Source organism: Dipodomys spectabilis, unplaced genomic scaffold (assembly GCF_019054845.1).
Source record: "Dipodomys spectabilis isolate Male_0828 unplaced genomic scaffold, ASM1905484v1 ptg000157l, whole genome shotgun sequence".
Lineage (NCBI taxonomy): Eukaryota > Metazoa > Chordata > Mammalia > Rodentia > Heteromyidae > Dipodomys > Dipodomys spectabilis.
This window is the reverse complement of record NW_024870834.1, coordinates 18,800,874-18,814,683: the sequence shown is the minus strand read 5'-3', so window position 1 is coordinate 18,814,683 and position 13,810 is coordinate 18,800,874. Positions and strand designations below refer to the sequence as shown.

General features: G+C 42.8%; 1 protein-coding gene across 1 annotated transcript in view; it reads left to right on the top strand.

Annotated features, from left to right (window-relative positions):
- The window catches only part of Flvcr2 (FLVCR heme transporter 2), a 50,464-nt gene that overhangs the window by 24,165 nt on the left and 12,489 nt on the right, over positions 1-13,810 (top strand). The window contains exons 2-4 of the mRNA XM_042692823.1: positions 973-1,114; positions 4,166-4,306; positions 13,140-13,207. Of these exons, the coding sequence (XP_042548757.1) occupies positions 973-1,114; positions 4,166-4,306; positions 13,140-13,207 (351 nt within the window). The remainder of the gene's footprint in view (positions 1-972; positions 1,115-4,165; positions 4,307-13,139; positions 13,208-13,810) is intronic.

Below are 13,810 nucleotides of genomic sequence, written 5' to 3'. Positions count from 1 at the left end.
TAGCCAGGCACTGCTGAATCCAAGCATTTCTGACCTCAGACACGCCCAGGTCATATTAATCTGCCAGGCTCCTGGAATTTGGACTTCCACTCTGATATTAGGTGCTTTAATTGGTGTGTGTGTGTGTGTGTGTGTGTGTGTGTTCACATGGGAGATGCTGTGACAGTTGCTAAGTCATTCACACAATGAATTGAAGCATTGTTGTTTGTGAATATGGTGACTTTAGGTTTCAAATTCTTACTGAATGCACTTTCTTGTGGTTGTCTTAGTAGACCCTTAGCTCCAGGCCAACAAATCAGTGAAACTAAACATTTAAATAGCACAAGAAAAAAAAAAAGCCAGCAGTCAGTGGCTCAACTATTTTCATCCTAGCTACTCAGGAGGCTGAGATCTGAGGATCACTGTTCAAAGCCAGCCTGGGCAGGAAAGTCTGTGAGACTCTTACATCCAATTAGCCACCAGAAAATGGGAAGTGGCACTCTAGTTCAAACTGGTAGAGTGCTAGCCTTGAGCAAAAGAGCTCAGGGAGGGTGTCCAGGCCCTGACTGGCCAAAAAACAAATCGAGTTACTTTACTCTATGTATATATAGAAACCATTGCATGTTGGTTTATACTAGAGAGGAGCCAGCTTGTGATGAGAACCTTTACCTCTAACTTTTCCCATAGTGAGTAATAATAAGAGTCAGGCAGAAAGACTGCTCCAGTGTCTTTTTTTAAAAGAATTATTATTTTTTTATTGTGAAAATACTGTACATGGGCAAGATAATGAGTACATTTCTTATCAAGCATTGTAGCCTCCTCCTTTGTTTTCCCTCCCCATCCCTTGAGTCTTGAAGCAAGGAAATAATCCTCATTTGGGCTTTAGGAAAGCATGGAAGTTGGGAATGATCTTGTTTATTAAGAATCTCTTTAAATGTGTGTTGTTTACCTCTTGGCCATCAGTAACCAATTGATTGTGTCTGTCTCCTATAGCTTGGCATTGCAATTGGGTTCTTGGTCCCTCCTATTTTGGTACCCAACATCAGTGACCAGGAGAAGCTTGCCTACCACATCAGCATCATGTTCTACATAATAGGAGGTGTGGCCACTCTCCTTTTCATCCTTGTCATCATCGGTAAGGTCATCAGTAGACGGAAGGGAGGGCGCAGGGAGGTTCTGCACACTTTGGTGGGAGCCCAGTGAATAGGACTCTAAAATACCATGACTATTTACAGACACTGGAGGCCAAGATTTTTGTGGTCTCCAATTGTTTTAGCCTGAGCACTTGTTCCCAATATAGTGCTAGCTGGCCTGTGCACATTATTAATTCCTCATGAAGGTTCACTAATCTCCTTCACCAGACCAATCTCCAGGTCTCTTGATGACAGCTCAGTGAGGAGTCCACAGTGTCCAGGCACTGAGCTAAGAATGCCTGATTCATCTAGGTCTCAATAACTCCACAAGTTAGGTACCAGTATCAGTCCCACTTAGGACAAAAAGATGAGGGAAATCAAATAAGTTCTTTGCTGGTGGCTGGCAGGTGACTCATACCCGTAATCCTAGATACTCAGATCTGGGTTGAAAAGTCTATGAGACTTATTTTCAATTAGCTAGAAAAAAAGTTAGATGTGGAATGGGGTTCAAGTGATAAGAGTACCAGCCTTGAGTGAAAAAGCCAAGCAAGAATGGTGACCTGAGTTCAAGCCCCAATACCAGCACGCACACACACACACACACACACACACACACACACACACACACACAGACACACACACACAGAGTAAATAAATGAATAAGTCCTCAAGATTACATAGCTAATAAGTGGTAGAGATTAGAGCCAAATCTGAGTTTGTTTAACTCCATACTATAAAAATCTACAAGAGGCTGGGAATGTGGCTTAGTGGTAAAGTGCCTGCCTAGTGTGCATGAAGCCCTGGGTTCAATGCCTTAGTACCACATAAACAGAAAAAGCCATAAGTAGTGTGGCTCAAGTGGTAAAGTGCTAGCCTTGAGCAAAAAGAAGTTCAGGGACAGTGCCCAGACCCTGAATTCAAGCCCCCAAACTGTCAAAATAAAAAAGACAAGATAAACAGAAGCTGATCTACAAATACTAGTAATCTCAGAGATTAATCTGAGAATGTATGGGGACCACATTTCTTTAATGCTTTTAAAAAATTATTAGTAATTTATACTTACTATGGAAAAAATCTAGAAAATACAAAAATATAAGAGAAATGGACTTTAACTTGTCTTTGTACAAGTTAATTGCAATCACAACCTCAAATAGCTGTTATTAACATTTTATGTGCATGTCCATTTAATCATTGACATAGGTGATTAGAAAAATTTTATGTGTTCCAGCCTCGGTGGCTCGTATTTGTAATCCCAGTACTGGAGAGCCTGGGACAAGAGGATCATGAGTTCAAGGACAATCTAAGCTTTAGAGTGAGACCCTGTCACAAAAAAAGCAAGCAAATAAAAACAAACCCAAACAAATAAATGCAGAATTTTGTCTTTGGTTTTCATCTAAATGATTTCTGTGGGTTGTAATAAAAGTCACCAACGGAAGAGTAGAGTTTTTGTTTTGTTTTCCAGTTAGTCACCTGTCTAAAGGTTAACCAGTTTTCTTCCTAATGCCTTCAAATTCCATCTCACATGTTAAAGGTTTCATTCCTAACTGCTGGCTCACCTCCTCATCAGACAGATCTACAACTGTGGACCTCATTCCACCCCTTTCCCTGCCTGGATCCAGGATGAGGAAGGGCTGCCAAGTGGCTTTGCATGGCAGAATGGCTTAGGCAGAAGTTTGGGTGCTCTAGGGAAGGTGAGAGGCAGAGGTAAAGGATGCAGCCAGGGGTCTGTACAACTGGATAGCTCTACACTCTATGTTTATACCCAGATGAAGGGCTGGTTCATTGCAATTGAAATCCTGGATGGTAGGATAATGTTATGTTTGGGCATTTTATTACCAAGCATAAAGAATGGAGAAATGTTATCTGAATCCTGCTTTGTGGGTTCCAAATCCTTGAGGCAATACCTCTTGGTGCAGGGACAAGGCACCTACTTGCCTCACTTGCTTTCTTTGGGATAGAAGAAGAGGCAAACAGGCAAGACAATGGGTGACAGGTCCAGGGGAAAGGAGGTGGTAGGACTATTTGTGGAGGAGGAAGAAGCAGGGCTCTGAAGTTAGGGCTGGAGTGTTTTCTGGGTGGGAGGGGGGACCCTTTGATCTGCCAAGAGAGTAAATCTCATTTCCACAATTTCCTCTAACTGGAGACAGTCTGTTCACTGGCTACATGGTTTTCTCAAACCATGAGAGAGGCTAAGAGACTCAATCAAGGACCTAGATTGGTCCAATAAATGGACCAATAATTGGTCCAAAAGTAGTTGAAAGCTGAACAGCACTGTGTAGTCAAGACGATTGATAGTAGCAGACATACGGAAACTGGAATATGAACCAACTTTTATCCTGGCCCTCCCTCACCAGCCCTTGGTAGCAGAGAGTCATAGCAGAGAGGAACACGGTCAATTTGTCTCCTTCATGAGGCAGACTACTGATTCCCAGTTGGTGAAAATAGAAATGGACTCTGTTTTTCCTACAGAAGACCATTTCTTTCATGTACTCAGGGAATGCTTTTTGTAGCTAGCATGTACCAGCTCTGTGCCAAGTATGGGCGCCACAGCTTTGTCCCCTTTTCAAGGAGTTCTGAAGGTAAACTGTTCATTCACTGGACTCACAGACAACCAAGCTTTTGCTCCTTTTCAGCCCATGTGTTGTTATTGTGTTTGTCTGTTTTAAGTTTTCCAGTGATCTGGGCTGTTTTCTGTTGGTTGTCATGGGACACTTTGATTTTTGAATATTGTATGGGAGGCCCAATGATTTCCACCTTTTAGAGGTCAGAAACAGAGTGTGAGTTCAGGCCAAGTATGGGCTGTATAGTTAGGCCCTGTCCCCACAAATCAAACAAAACCCAGAAAGGAATCAAAGGAGCAGGTGCTAAGCCTGAGACTGTGGTAAGTGGTTTCAGGGGAGGGGAGTGGAAAGATGCCATTGCAGAATTGAGTATTTCCTCTGGCAGTTCACACCTACTTCCTGCGTGCTGGAGTGGCTCCTGTCTGAGTGGAGCCAGCTCTGCTAGCGGGAGACCACAAGAGTTTGCAGCCATCTCTGTTTCTTTCCTTTCAGTGTTCAAGGAGAAGCCTAAACATCCCCCCAGCAGAGCTCAGTCCCTGAGCTATGCCTTGGCATCACCTGATTCTTCATACTTACACGCCATCATTCGGCTCTTCAAAAACCTCAACTTTGTGCTGCTTATCATCACCTATGGTAAGGTGTGGATTTGCCCAGTGGTTCCCTTGGACTGGGAACAAGAGATGAACGGTGTGTCTCTGGATCTCACCCTTCCCAAATCCTATGTTCATATGAGTTGTATAGGGCTTCCTAGAGAACCTGCTCTGCCTGAGGGCCTTTGCACATGCTACATAAAATCCACTCTAGAAAACGCATTTTCTTGGGCTGAGAAAGTGGCTTAGTGGTAGAGTGTTTGCCTAACATGCATGAAGTCCTGGGTTCAATTCCTCAGAACCACATACACAGAAAAAGTCAGAAGTGGTGCTGTGGCTCAAATGGTAGAGCCTTGAGCAAAAGAAGTTCAGGGACAGTGCCCAGGCCAGGACTGGCAAAAAGAAAAAAAAGAAAGAAAGAAAAAGCATTTTCTTTCCATGTCAGGTTATCTGACAAGTCTCTTGGTCCTCTGATGCTCATGCCATTGTTATATCTGAAAAGCAGGGGTAGGTTACATTTTCTCTCTTCTCATGCTACTACTTGTGCATCTTAATACCTGCCGTTTTTTAAAACGGCATTTTGAAGTCTGTCTCCCTATTAGATCAATTCTCTTTCAGAACTTAGTTTATTTATTAGAATCATTTCTGTCTTTTCATCTTTATAGCTCCTGTGCAGTGGCCAGGCAGGAGTGCATAGTCCAGTAGTGATGAATGAATGAATGAGTGAGTGAAGGAGTCTTATCACACCAGCCACTACTCAGCAATCTTCTCTCATTTTGTAATATCCATAAATGACCCCTCTCTTTTTCTCTGTCTCTCCTCCCCCATTCCCCATTCCTCCCCTCTTTCTCTCTCTCTCCTGATACAGCACAATGTCCCTTTTTATTTCATTTTCTTGGCCTATGGCAAGATAAATTTGAGTGTTTATGTTGGTATGTTGGCTTTCCTACTAGCACAGTGTTTCTGTACCTCCTTTTCAAACTTTAATAAGACTCAAATCAGAGACTGGCCAAGACAAGCTTCATGACCTTCCATCAACGTCTATCTATCGATGAACACTAATATTTCTAGTTGTGTACTGTTGTCCAGCTTACATTTGATCACATAAATTCATTAGGTAAAATTAAAATCAAGAGTCAGCAAGTATGTACACACTCAGTAGCCTATGAAACAAAGAAATGTGATTGGGTTTGATGAGGCTTGTTTTTAGTGAACATCCTATGACTATCACTTGAGATTTTATAGAGGCTCATGAACCATAGTTTTATAACAACAGTAGCATTTAATTTTATCAACTTTGCACCCATGTGCAGTAAATACTGTAATCGTCCCCATTTAACAGATGAAAAAATGGAAACTTAGAGAAACTAACTAGACCGAGGTCATATAAACGACAGATCCAGAATTAATTTAACTCTTATTTATTTATTCATTTATTTATTAGACAGAGTCTTACTATCTTGAGTCTGTCCCATCAGGCTGGCCTCCCATTGTTAAATAATCCTCCCAAGCCAGTCTTCTGAGTAGCTGAGACTATAGATATGCACCATCATCCTGGTTACAAAGCCTAGATTTGTTGATCTCACCTTTGTTAGATAAAACTCAACTATCTGAGCAATGCCCTTAGTACTTCTTGCTTTGCAGTTTATTTTTCATATAATGGTCATATTTTTTGCCCAGGGCTGGCCGCAGATAAAAGCCATCTACCTTCATCATCCCCATAACGGTGATAATTGGCATATATGACCAACTCCAAAGCTTGCGTGTCTACTTTTTTTTTTTTTTTGTCAGTACCAGGATTTGATCTCAGAGACTCACACTCTTGCTCACTCTTCACACTCAGGGCCTCATACTCTTGCTTACTCAGTTGCAGCTCTGTCACTTTAGCCACTTGAGCTTTTTCTTAATTGTTTTGGAGGTAGAATTTCATGGACTTTTCTGTCTGGGCTGACCATGATCCTCAGAGCTCAGCCTCCTGAATAGCTATGGTATGAACCACTGTTGACTCTGGTCTCCAAAGCACTCTATATTTATTATGAGATATGCCTATTCCAGAACTGCCTACATATTCATGAGAGCTATGCCTAGGGCTTAAGTATTAGGTGTATCAATGCCCTCTATCTTGAAGTATTTATCTACTGAAGTTCTAGATAATAGAAGCTATAATCTTTGTTGAGAAACATTCCTAACTTTTTGGGCATACACCAAAGTTTGCTGATCTCTTATCTAATGGTCAGATTAGCCTTAGAAGTTCAAATACCCAACAAAAAAAAAAGAAAGGAACAGAAGAAAAGTAAGAAGGGATGAAGTAGACAGTCATTTAAATTGATATAACCCTCAACTAGGAAAGTATTTCTGAAGCACTGGAAGAGTTTGACTTTGTAGTACATAGAGAGGATTTATTAGTACCTTATTATTTTTTTTTTTTAAATAAAGGAGCAACTTTATTGAGAAGGTTCCTACACTGACCGGCCAGGGCCGCAGCACAGGCTCAGGAGCTGATACTGCGACCATTAGTACCTTATCTTAAACGGTGCAATTGTCTCAATGAAAGAGTTAAACTAAGTTTGATATTTGTATATATTTCATTATGGCCAGAGAACGATAAATCTTATTTCCATGGTAGAAAATTGGATGAAGCGACCAAACTCTGTGCTAACAGAGGAAATAATTCTTAGTCTAATCAGAGGTTTGAAAGAATCTTTTATTAAACCATTATTCTGTGTCAGGCACCATGTTAAGTGCTTCATATAACTAATCTCATTTGATTATCCTTATTTATTTATTTGTTTGTTTATTTATATTTTTTGTTGATCATGGGGCTTGAACTTAGGGCCTGGGTGTTACCCCTGCCCTTTTTTTTTTTTTTTTTTTTGTCGGTCATGGGGCTTGAACTCTGGGCTTGGGCGCTGTCCCTGGGCTCTTCAGCTCAAGGTGAGCGCTCTACCGCTTGAGCCACAGCGCCACTTCCATACCCCTGCCCTTTTGCTCAAGGCTAGCAATCTACCACTTTGAGCCAAAGCACCACTTGGGGCTTTCTGGTGGTTAATTGGAGATAAGAGTCTCACAGACTTTCCTGCCTGACCTGGCTTCAAACTGTGATCCTCAGATCTCAACCTCTTGAGTAGGTAGGATTGTGGGCATGAGCCACCAGTGCCCAGCTTCATTTGATATTTTCAAAAGAAACTTTTGACATAGTATGTTTATAATTTTTTTTTCTTTTTTGGCCTGAGGAAAAGGCTGAGAGACTTGCCTGTAATGGAATAGCTACGAAGCAATGGAATTGTTTTAGACAAGTCTGACATATACAAAGCCTAGTTATTAACTACTACACCATTTTATACAAAAAGGAGCCTCTTGGAGACAGAATCAGGGCCTTTTCTTTGCCCCATTTGCCTGACTTTTCCTTTGGTCTATCTTTAGGGAAGTATGTCCTTCCTTAAATTCAATCCTCTGGACAGTAAACTGGAAGCTGATTGCTTCTTACAAGAGTGTCTAGAGTTCCAGGGTCTGGGGAACAGGGCAAGCCATTCATGCCTGGGATTTGAGGATGGCGGGGTTTTGGTCTCAAGTTTTTGTCTAATAAAATTTTTGTCCTGTAAAGGTGGTGTTTGCTGCATAATCCAGTGGAGAATATTTGCTTTCTTCTATAATTGTCTTTGCTCCAAATTAAAACAAAAACAAACAACAACAAAAACTACCACCAAGCTGGGCACTGGTGGCTCACACCTGTAAGCCTAACAACTCAGAAGGCTGAGATCTGAGGATCATGGTTTGAAGCCAGCCTGGGCAGGAAAGTCCATGAGACTCTTATCTCTAAACTACTCAGAAAAAGTTAGAAGTAGTTCGGGTGGTTCAGGGACAGTGCCAAGGCCCCCAGTTCAAGTCCCAGGACTGACAAAACAATAAGAAAATAAGTTTTAAAAAAATACCACTGCCACTGGGTGCTGGTGGCTCATGCCTGTAATCCAAGCTACTCAGGAGGCTGAGATCTGAGGATCGCAATTTGAAGCCAGCCTGGGCAGGAAAGTCCAGGAAAGTCCATGAGACTGTGATCTTCAGTTAACCATCAGGAAACCAGAAGTAGCACTATGGGTCGGTCTAGTGCCAGAGCACTCACCTTGAGCTGAAGGGACAGTGCCCAGGCCTAGTGTTCCAGCTCCATGACCGACATATATACACAAATAAAATACTTCTGCCAACAAAAAAGCTTACTTTTAAGTCAACTAGTTATTCTGAAATCCCTAAGCATACCAGCCCATCCCCCATGTTATCAGCTTTCTGTTGCTATAACAAACTACATGAAAGAATAGAGAAGAGCTTTGAATATAGCATGCTTACTTAGCATGTGAACACCAGTACCTCAAAAGAGAGAGAGGCAAAAAATAATAATAATAAAGGAGAAAAGATGTACTTTCACTCAAAATTTTACATCTCTTAGTCCATGATTTGTTGGCTCCCTTGGTTTTGGGCTTTCACCATGGTAGCAAAGCAGAACAAGAAGAGAGCAAGATGCAAGAGCACATCCCAATGACCTAACTTCCTCTCTCTTTATTTATTTATTTATTTAGGTTGTGGGGCCCGAACTCTGGGCCTGGGTGTGCTGTCCCTCAGCTCTTGAGCTCAAGGCTAGCACTCTACCACTTGAGCATTAGCACCAGTTCTGGCTTTTTCTGCTTATGTGGTGCTGAGGAATCGAACCCAGGGCCTCATTCGTGCAAGGCAAACACTTTACCACTGAGCCACCTTCCCAGCCCCCATCCATGACTATCCTTCATTGCTCCAATACTCCCCACCTCCAGCAGGAAATAGTAATAACATTTCTTCCCATTAGAGTATGCTGGATGAAGTAAAAGCTTTTTAAAGCCAATTGAGTATCAACATATGCACAGCATGCATCATCCACATTGCTGTTGCATTGGTGAGCTTATGACTTCCAATATTCTTTCTTTGGTTTGAGCTGACTTCACTATGTGGAAAGTAACTCTTTATCAGTTGGTGGAATGTCTAGTATTATGTGTACAGTGCTTTCAAAGTGGTCCTCCAAGCTGCAGAGCAAAGTGCTACCCACAGCAAAGTGCACTGATAGCAATCAAAGGCTTTAGAGGAAATCCAGGGTCCAAGAGTTTGAGATAGAAAATAAAGGCCATCCACTGAAATTTGAATTTCCAGCTTGGTATGGTAATACATGCCTATAATTCTAGCACTGAAATGACTGAGGTAGGAGAATTTTGAATTCAAGGCCTGCCTGGTAATATATATGGAGTGTGTGTGTGTGTGTGTGTGTGTGTGTGTGTGTGTGTGTATACATATCTTCAAATAAAGAAGAAATGCTTTCCAGTATCAACATGTCCTTTGAAATATTTGGGGACAAATTTATACTTCAAAATTAACCTTTCAATTATTTGAGGTTCAAATTGAACTATGGTTAGGCGTGGTATTTTGTTTTCCCTAAATCTGGTTAGGCAATTTAGGAGGAGATGCAGGGACTGGGCTCATGCTAGATGTTGCCAAAACATCACCTGCTGGTGAGTGACCTCCCTTCTTCCCCAAGTTTGGCAATGAAGAAAGACTTGAGGCTGCAGTTAGACATTCCACTAGTGGCTGAGGAAGGGCAGGGTCCTGTGTTTCAGGAGAAGAGATGAAAGAAAAGAGCCTTCCTTTGGCCACTTTTCCTTTGTGAATAGCTTCTTCTAATCTGTCATCAGTGGTGCAACATCTACATATTTGAAAGCCTCCTCTTCTAGAGAATGTCTTCAAAGGAGGTACTTTATGTTATCCTCCTCTTCATCAGCTGCATTTCTGAATCATTCATTGTCAGGCTCTGACCTCCTCAGGCTTTCTAAGCCTCTCCTGAGGTTCTTTCCCTTGGGGCCCTCCAGCGTTTTTATCATTGTTCTGTCTACATGGGTCTGTGGAAGGATTTTGGTGCCTCCTCTAAGATCCTGGCTTCCAAATGTGTTTGCAATCCTATTAGACATTCCTTGGAGCTCTGCTGAGCTCAAGCTTTGCTGGCCTTTTAAAACAAATGTTTACACTGTGCAGGTGACTCATGCCTCTAATCCTAGCTACTCAAGAGACTGAGATCTGAGGATCACTGTTCTAAGCCAGCCCATGCAGGGAAGTCCATGAGATTCTTCTCTCCAACTAACCAGCAAAAAGCCAGAAATGGAACTGTGGCTCCTAAATGCTAGCCTTAAGCAAAAAAGCTCAGGGACAGTGTGAGACTACTGAGGTCAAGCCTCCCTTGGTCTCTCTGAGTCCTGAAAGTACCTGTTGGTATGCTTTCTACTCAGTCTTCCTAAATAATGTCCTTCAGATTCCTATGGATTCTGTTCAGTTTGTTCATCCCAGCTAGAATCCCACACTGAGTGCAGCTGTCTGAAGCCCAGGTCCCACTAAAACATCCCTGACAGGGTCAGGCCAGGCCAGTGGCCAAGGGAGGAGCCAGAAGGACAAGAAAGGGCAGGAGGCTGTTTTCTACCTTTTCTTTCCACATTCCAGGCCACCCACCCCCTTTCTCAGGAGTGTCTGAACTCAGGAATGGAATTTGAAGTGGCCTGATGTATCATCAGTAGAGTATACATGCTAAGATGTTGAGAGTCTCAAAGTAGATCACCAACTAAATGCTCTTAGGTAGTATATTCTGTATGACAGAATATATGTTACATTTCACCCAACAGGTTTATTGGCCCATTGTGGCCTTGTGCTGTTTAGAAGGCTGCATTGAGCCCAACCTGGTTGCATCTGTGACATGATCTGCTCAGAGAGGCTGGGACAGAAAGAATCGGCCAGACTTGGGAAAATAATTGTCTTGACAGTCAACTTTGTGAGAAGTTATATAAAGCAGAATAATTAAGATCAAGTACTCTAGATTTGTTTAGAATTGGGTTCTGAACTAGCCCCACAGAGCCCAAGTGCTGTGGGAGTGTAAAAAAATGTTCTTATCCATTTAAGAATTCTTATCTGTGTAAGAATTGGACCTTTACTTAGTTTTGTAATTTGTGTCCCAGAAAACCCAACATAGGGACGTATGTCAGTTACATTTAGACAACAATGCTTATGATAAAAATGACCTCTTGTGATACAAACAGACAGAATGACCTGTCTTCTCTGGTGGGAAGCCATTCTCTGTGCTTTCCTTAGTACAATGATTCCTTTCACTGGCCTACCCCTCCAAGGGGCGTTGGCAACTAGCCTAGGGAGTTATAAGCTGGTAGTGGCTCTGGTGAGTCATTAAATCAGAATGGTTGCTGTACTCGCCCTTCCTTGTACTTTAGCGAAACCTTAGTGGCCAAAGAGAAGAGCTTCCAGACACCTCTGTGGCTTGGAGCTCCATGGGCTGCTTTGACTAGAGAGGAACTCCTGAGGCTGCTGTATGCACAAGCTATGTCTTGCACCAATCTACATGAATGTCAAGGGTGCCCAAGGTAGAGTGCTGTGGGCCTCATGTTCGGCTAGAACTAAAACGACCCCTGGCGGACATTCTGGAGTAACTATGTTTGATTTTAATTGTGTGCATTTTTCTCACCTCTAGAATGGGGATGCTATACTATCTACCCTCCAGGTAGTTATAGCTGTAATGGGCTTAGAACGGTGTCTAGTACGTAAGTGTGTCCCGCTGCTGCCTCTATCATCATCATCATCATCATCATCATTGGAAAAAAAGAAAAAGAAGGCCAAGAGATCCTTTCTCTCTTGAGTCAGTTTTAGTATCATCATAGCTACTAACTCACTATATTTATTCAGACAAATCACTGTATTTCTTATTCCCTTAAGAAAAAGGTTCTTAAGCCGGCCACCGGTGGCTCATGCTTGTAATTCTAGCTACTCAGGAAGCTGAGATCTGAGAATCGCAGTTCAAAGCCAGCCCAGGCAGGAAAGGCCATGAGACCTTATCTCCAATAAACGAACAGAAAACCAGAAGTGATGCTGTGGCTCAAGTGGTAGAGCTGAAGAGTTGAGGGACAGCACCCAGGCCCAGAGTTCAAGACCCATGACCGACAAAAAAAAAAAAAAGAAAAGAAAGAAAAAGAAAAAAGAAACAGTTTCTTACAGCAGATTGTAATTTCTCCATTTATTTGTTGGATGAACTGAGGAAGTAGACACCAACTTAATGCTCTTTAGAGTGTCATCTAAGGTGGCTGGGAAGGTGGCTCAGTGGTAGAGTGCTTGCCTTGCATGCCTGAAGCCCTGGGTTCTATTCCTCAGCACCACATAAGCAAAAAGCCGGAAGTGGTGCTGAGGCTCAAGTGGTAGAGCGCTTGCCTTGAGCTGAAGAGCTGAGGGGCAGTGCCCAGGCCCAGAGTTCAGGCCCCACGACCGGACCTTCCCCCCCCCCCCAAAAAAAAAATAGAGTATCATCTAATCCCACATAGTAGATCTCGTGGGATATTAAATCTGAGAAGAAGTTGGAGGAGTGGTCAACGAGGAAAGAAATGACTTGCAGAGGGAGTGGCATGAGGGGGTCAGAGATCTGGAGTGGTAGAGAGGGGAAAGGGTCATCGAAAGGAAGAGGAGGCTTGAGTACTTGACCTACTGTACTGACCCACAATCTGGCCAGAGCTTAAGAGAGGAATGTAGACAATTCTGACTTGAGAGTAATATTCTACAGAGCCTATGTTTCCATGTCAGGTTCAAGGAATCAGAGGGCAAAGGTGTGTGGCTAAGAAAAGGTTGATGTGGTTACTTCTGAATGTTTTGAAGGACTTCTATGGGGAAATCTGCAGAGCTCTTTGAATTTCTCTTCTCTTGAAATAGCACTCTTGAGTGACAGTAAGGATGAGAATGTTTAAGCTCCCTTACTGCTGGAGGGTATGGAATTAGCAAGGGCTCTAGGATAAGGCTGACTGTAATGTTGTTTCTCCCTCCTTCAGGTCTGAATGCCGGTGCTTTTTATGCCTTGTCCACTCTGCTGAATCAAATGGTGATCTTGCACTACCCGGTAAGGGAGTTCCCTACCCAGTAAGGGAGTTCCCTTGGAGATAATAGGGTTTTCCAGGACTGTCTCCACAGAGGCTGGGCTGGGAGTTCGTCTTGGGTTCCCCCTAGTTCTAGGCAGCCTGGGATGGTGGTATGCTGATGAGATGTGGAGGGAGGTGGCCCTGGATTCCCAAGCTGGCTCTGGTGGTCCTAAGTTGTGATGGTGACATTGACAAGCTAGCTAGCATCTCTCTGCTATCTCTTTTCTTTTCTTTTTTTTGGGGGGTCCGGTCGTGAGGCCTGAACTCTGGGCCTGGGCGTTGTCCCTCAGCTCTTCAGCTCAAGGCTAGCGCTCTACCACTGAGCCACAGCGCCACTTCCGGCTTTTTGCTTTTTGCTTATGTGGTGCTGAGGAATCGAACCCAGGGCTTCTGGCTTGCAATGCAAGCACTCTACCACTGAGCCACCTTCCCAGCCCATCTCTACTATCTCTTTTCTGCAGAAGAAGCATGGTTATTTCTTTTAAGATTAGTTGTAGGATTAGCAAATAGTCACCATACATAAGACATAATAGATGATATATATATAAAATGTACAATATAATAAAACAAGATCTCATATATAT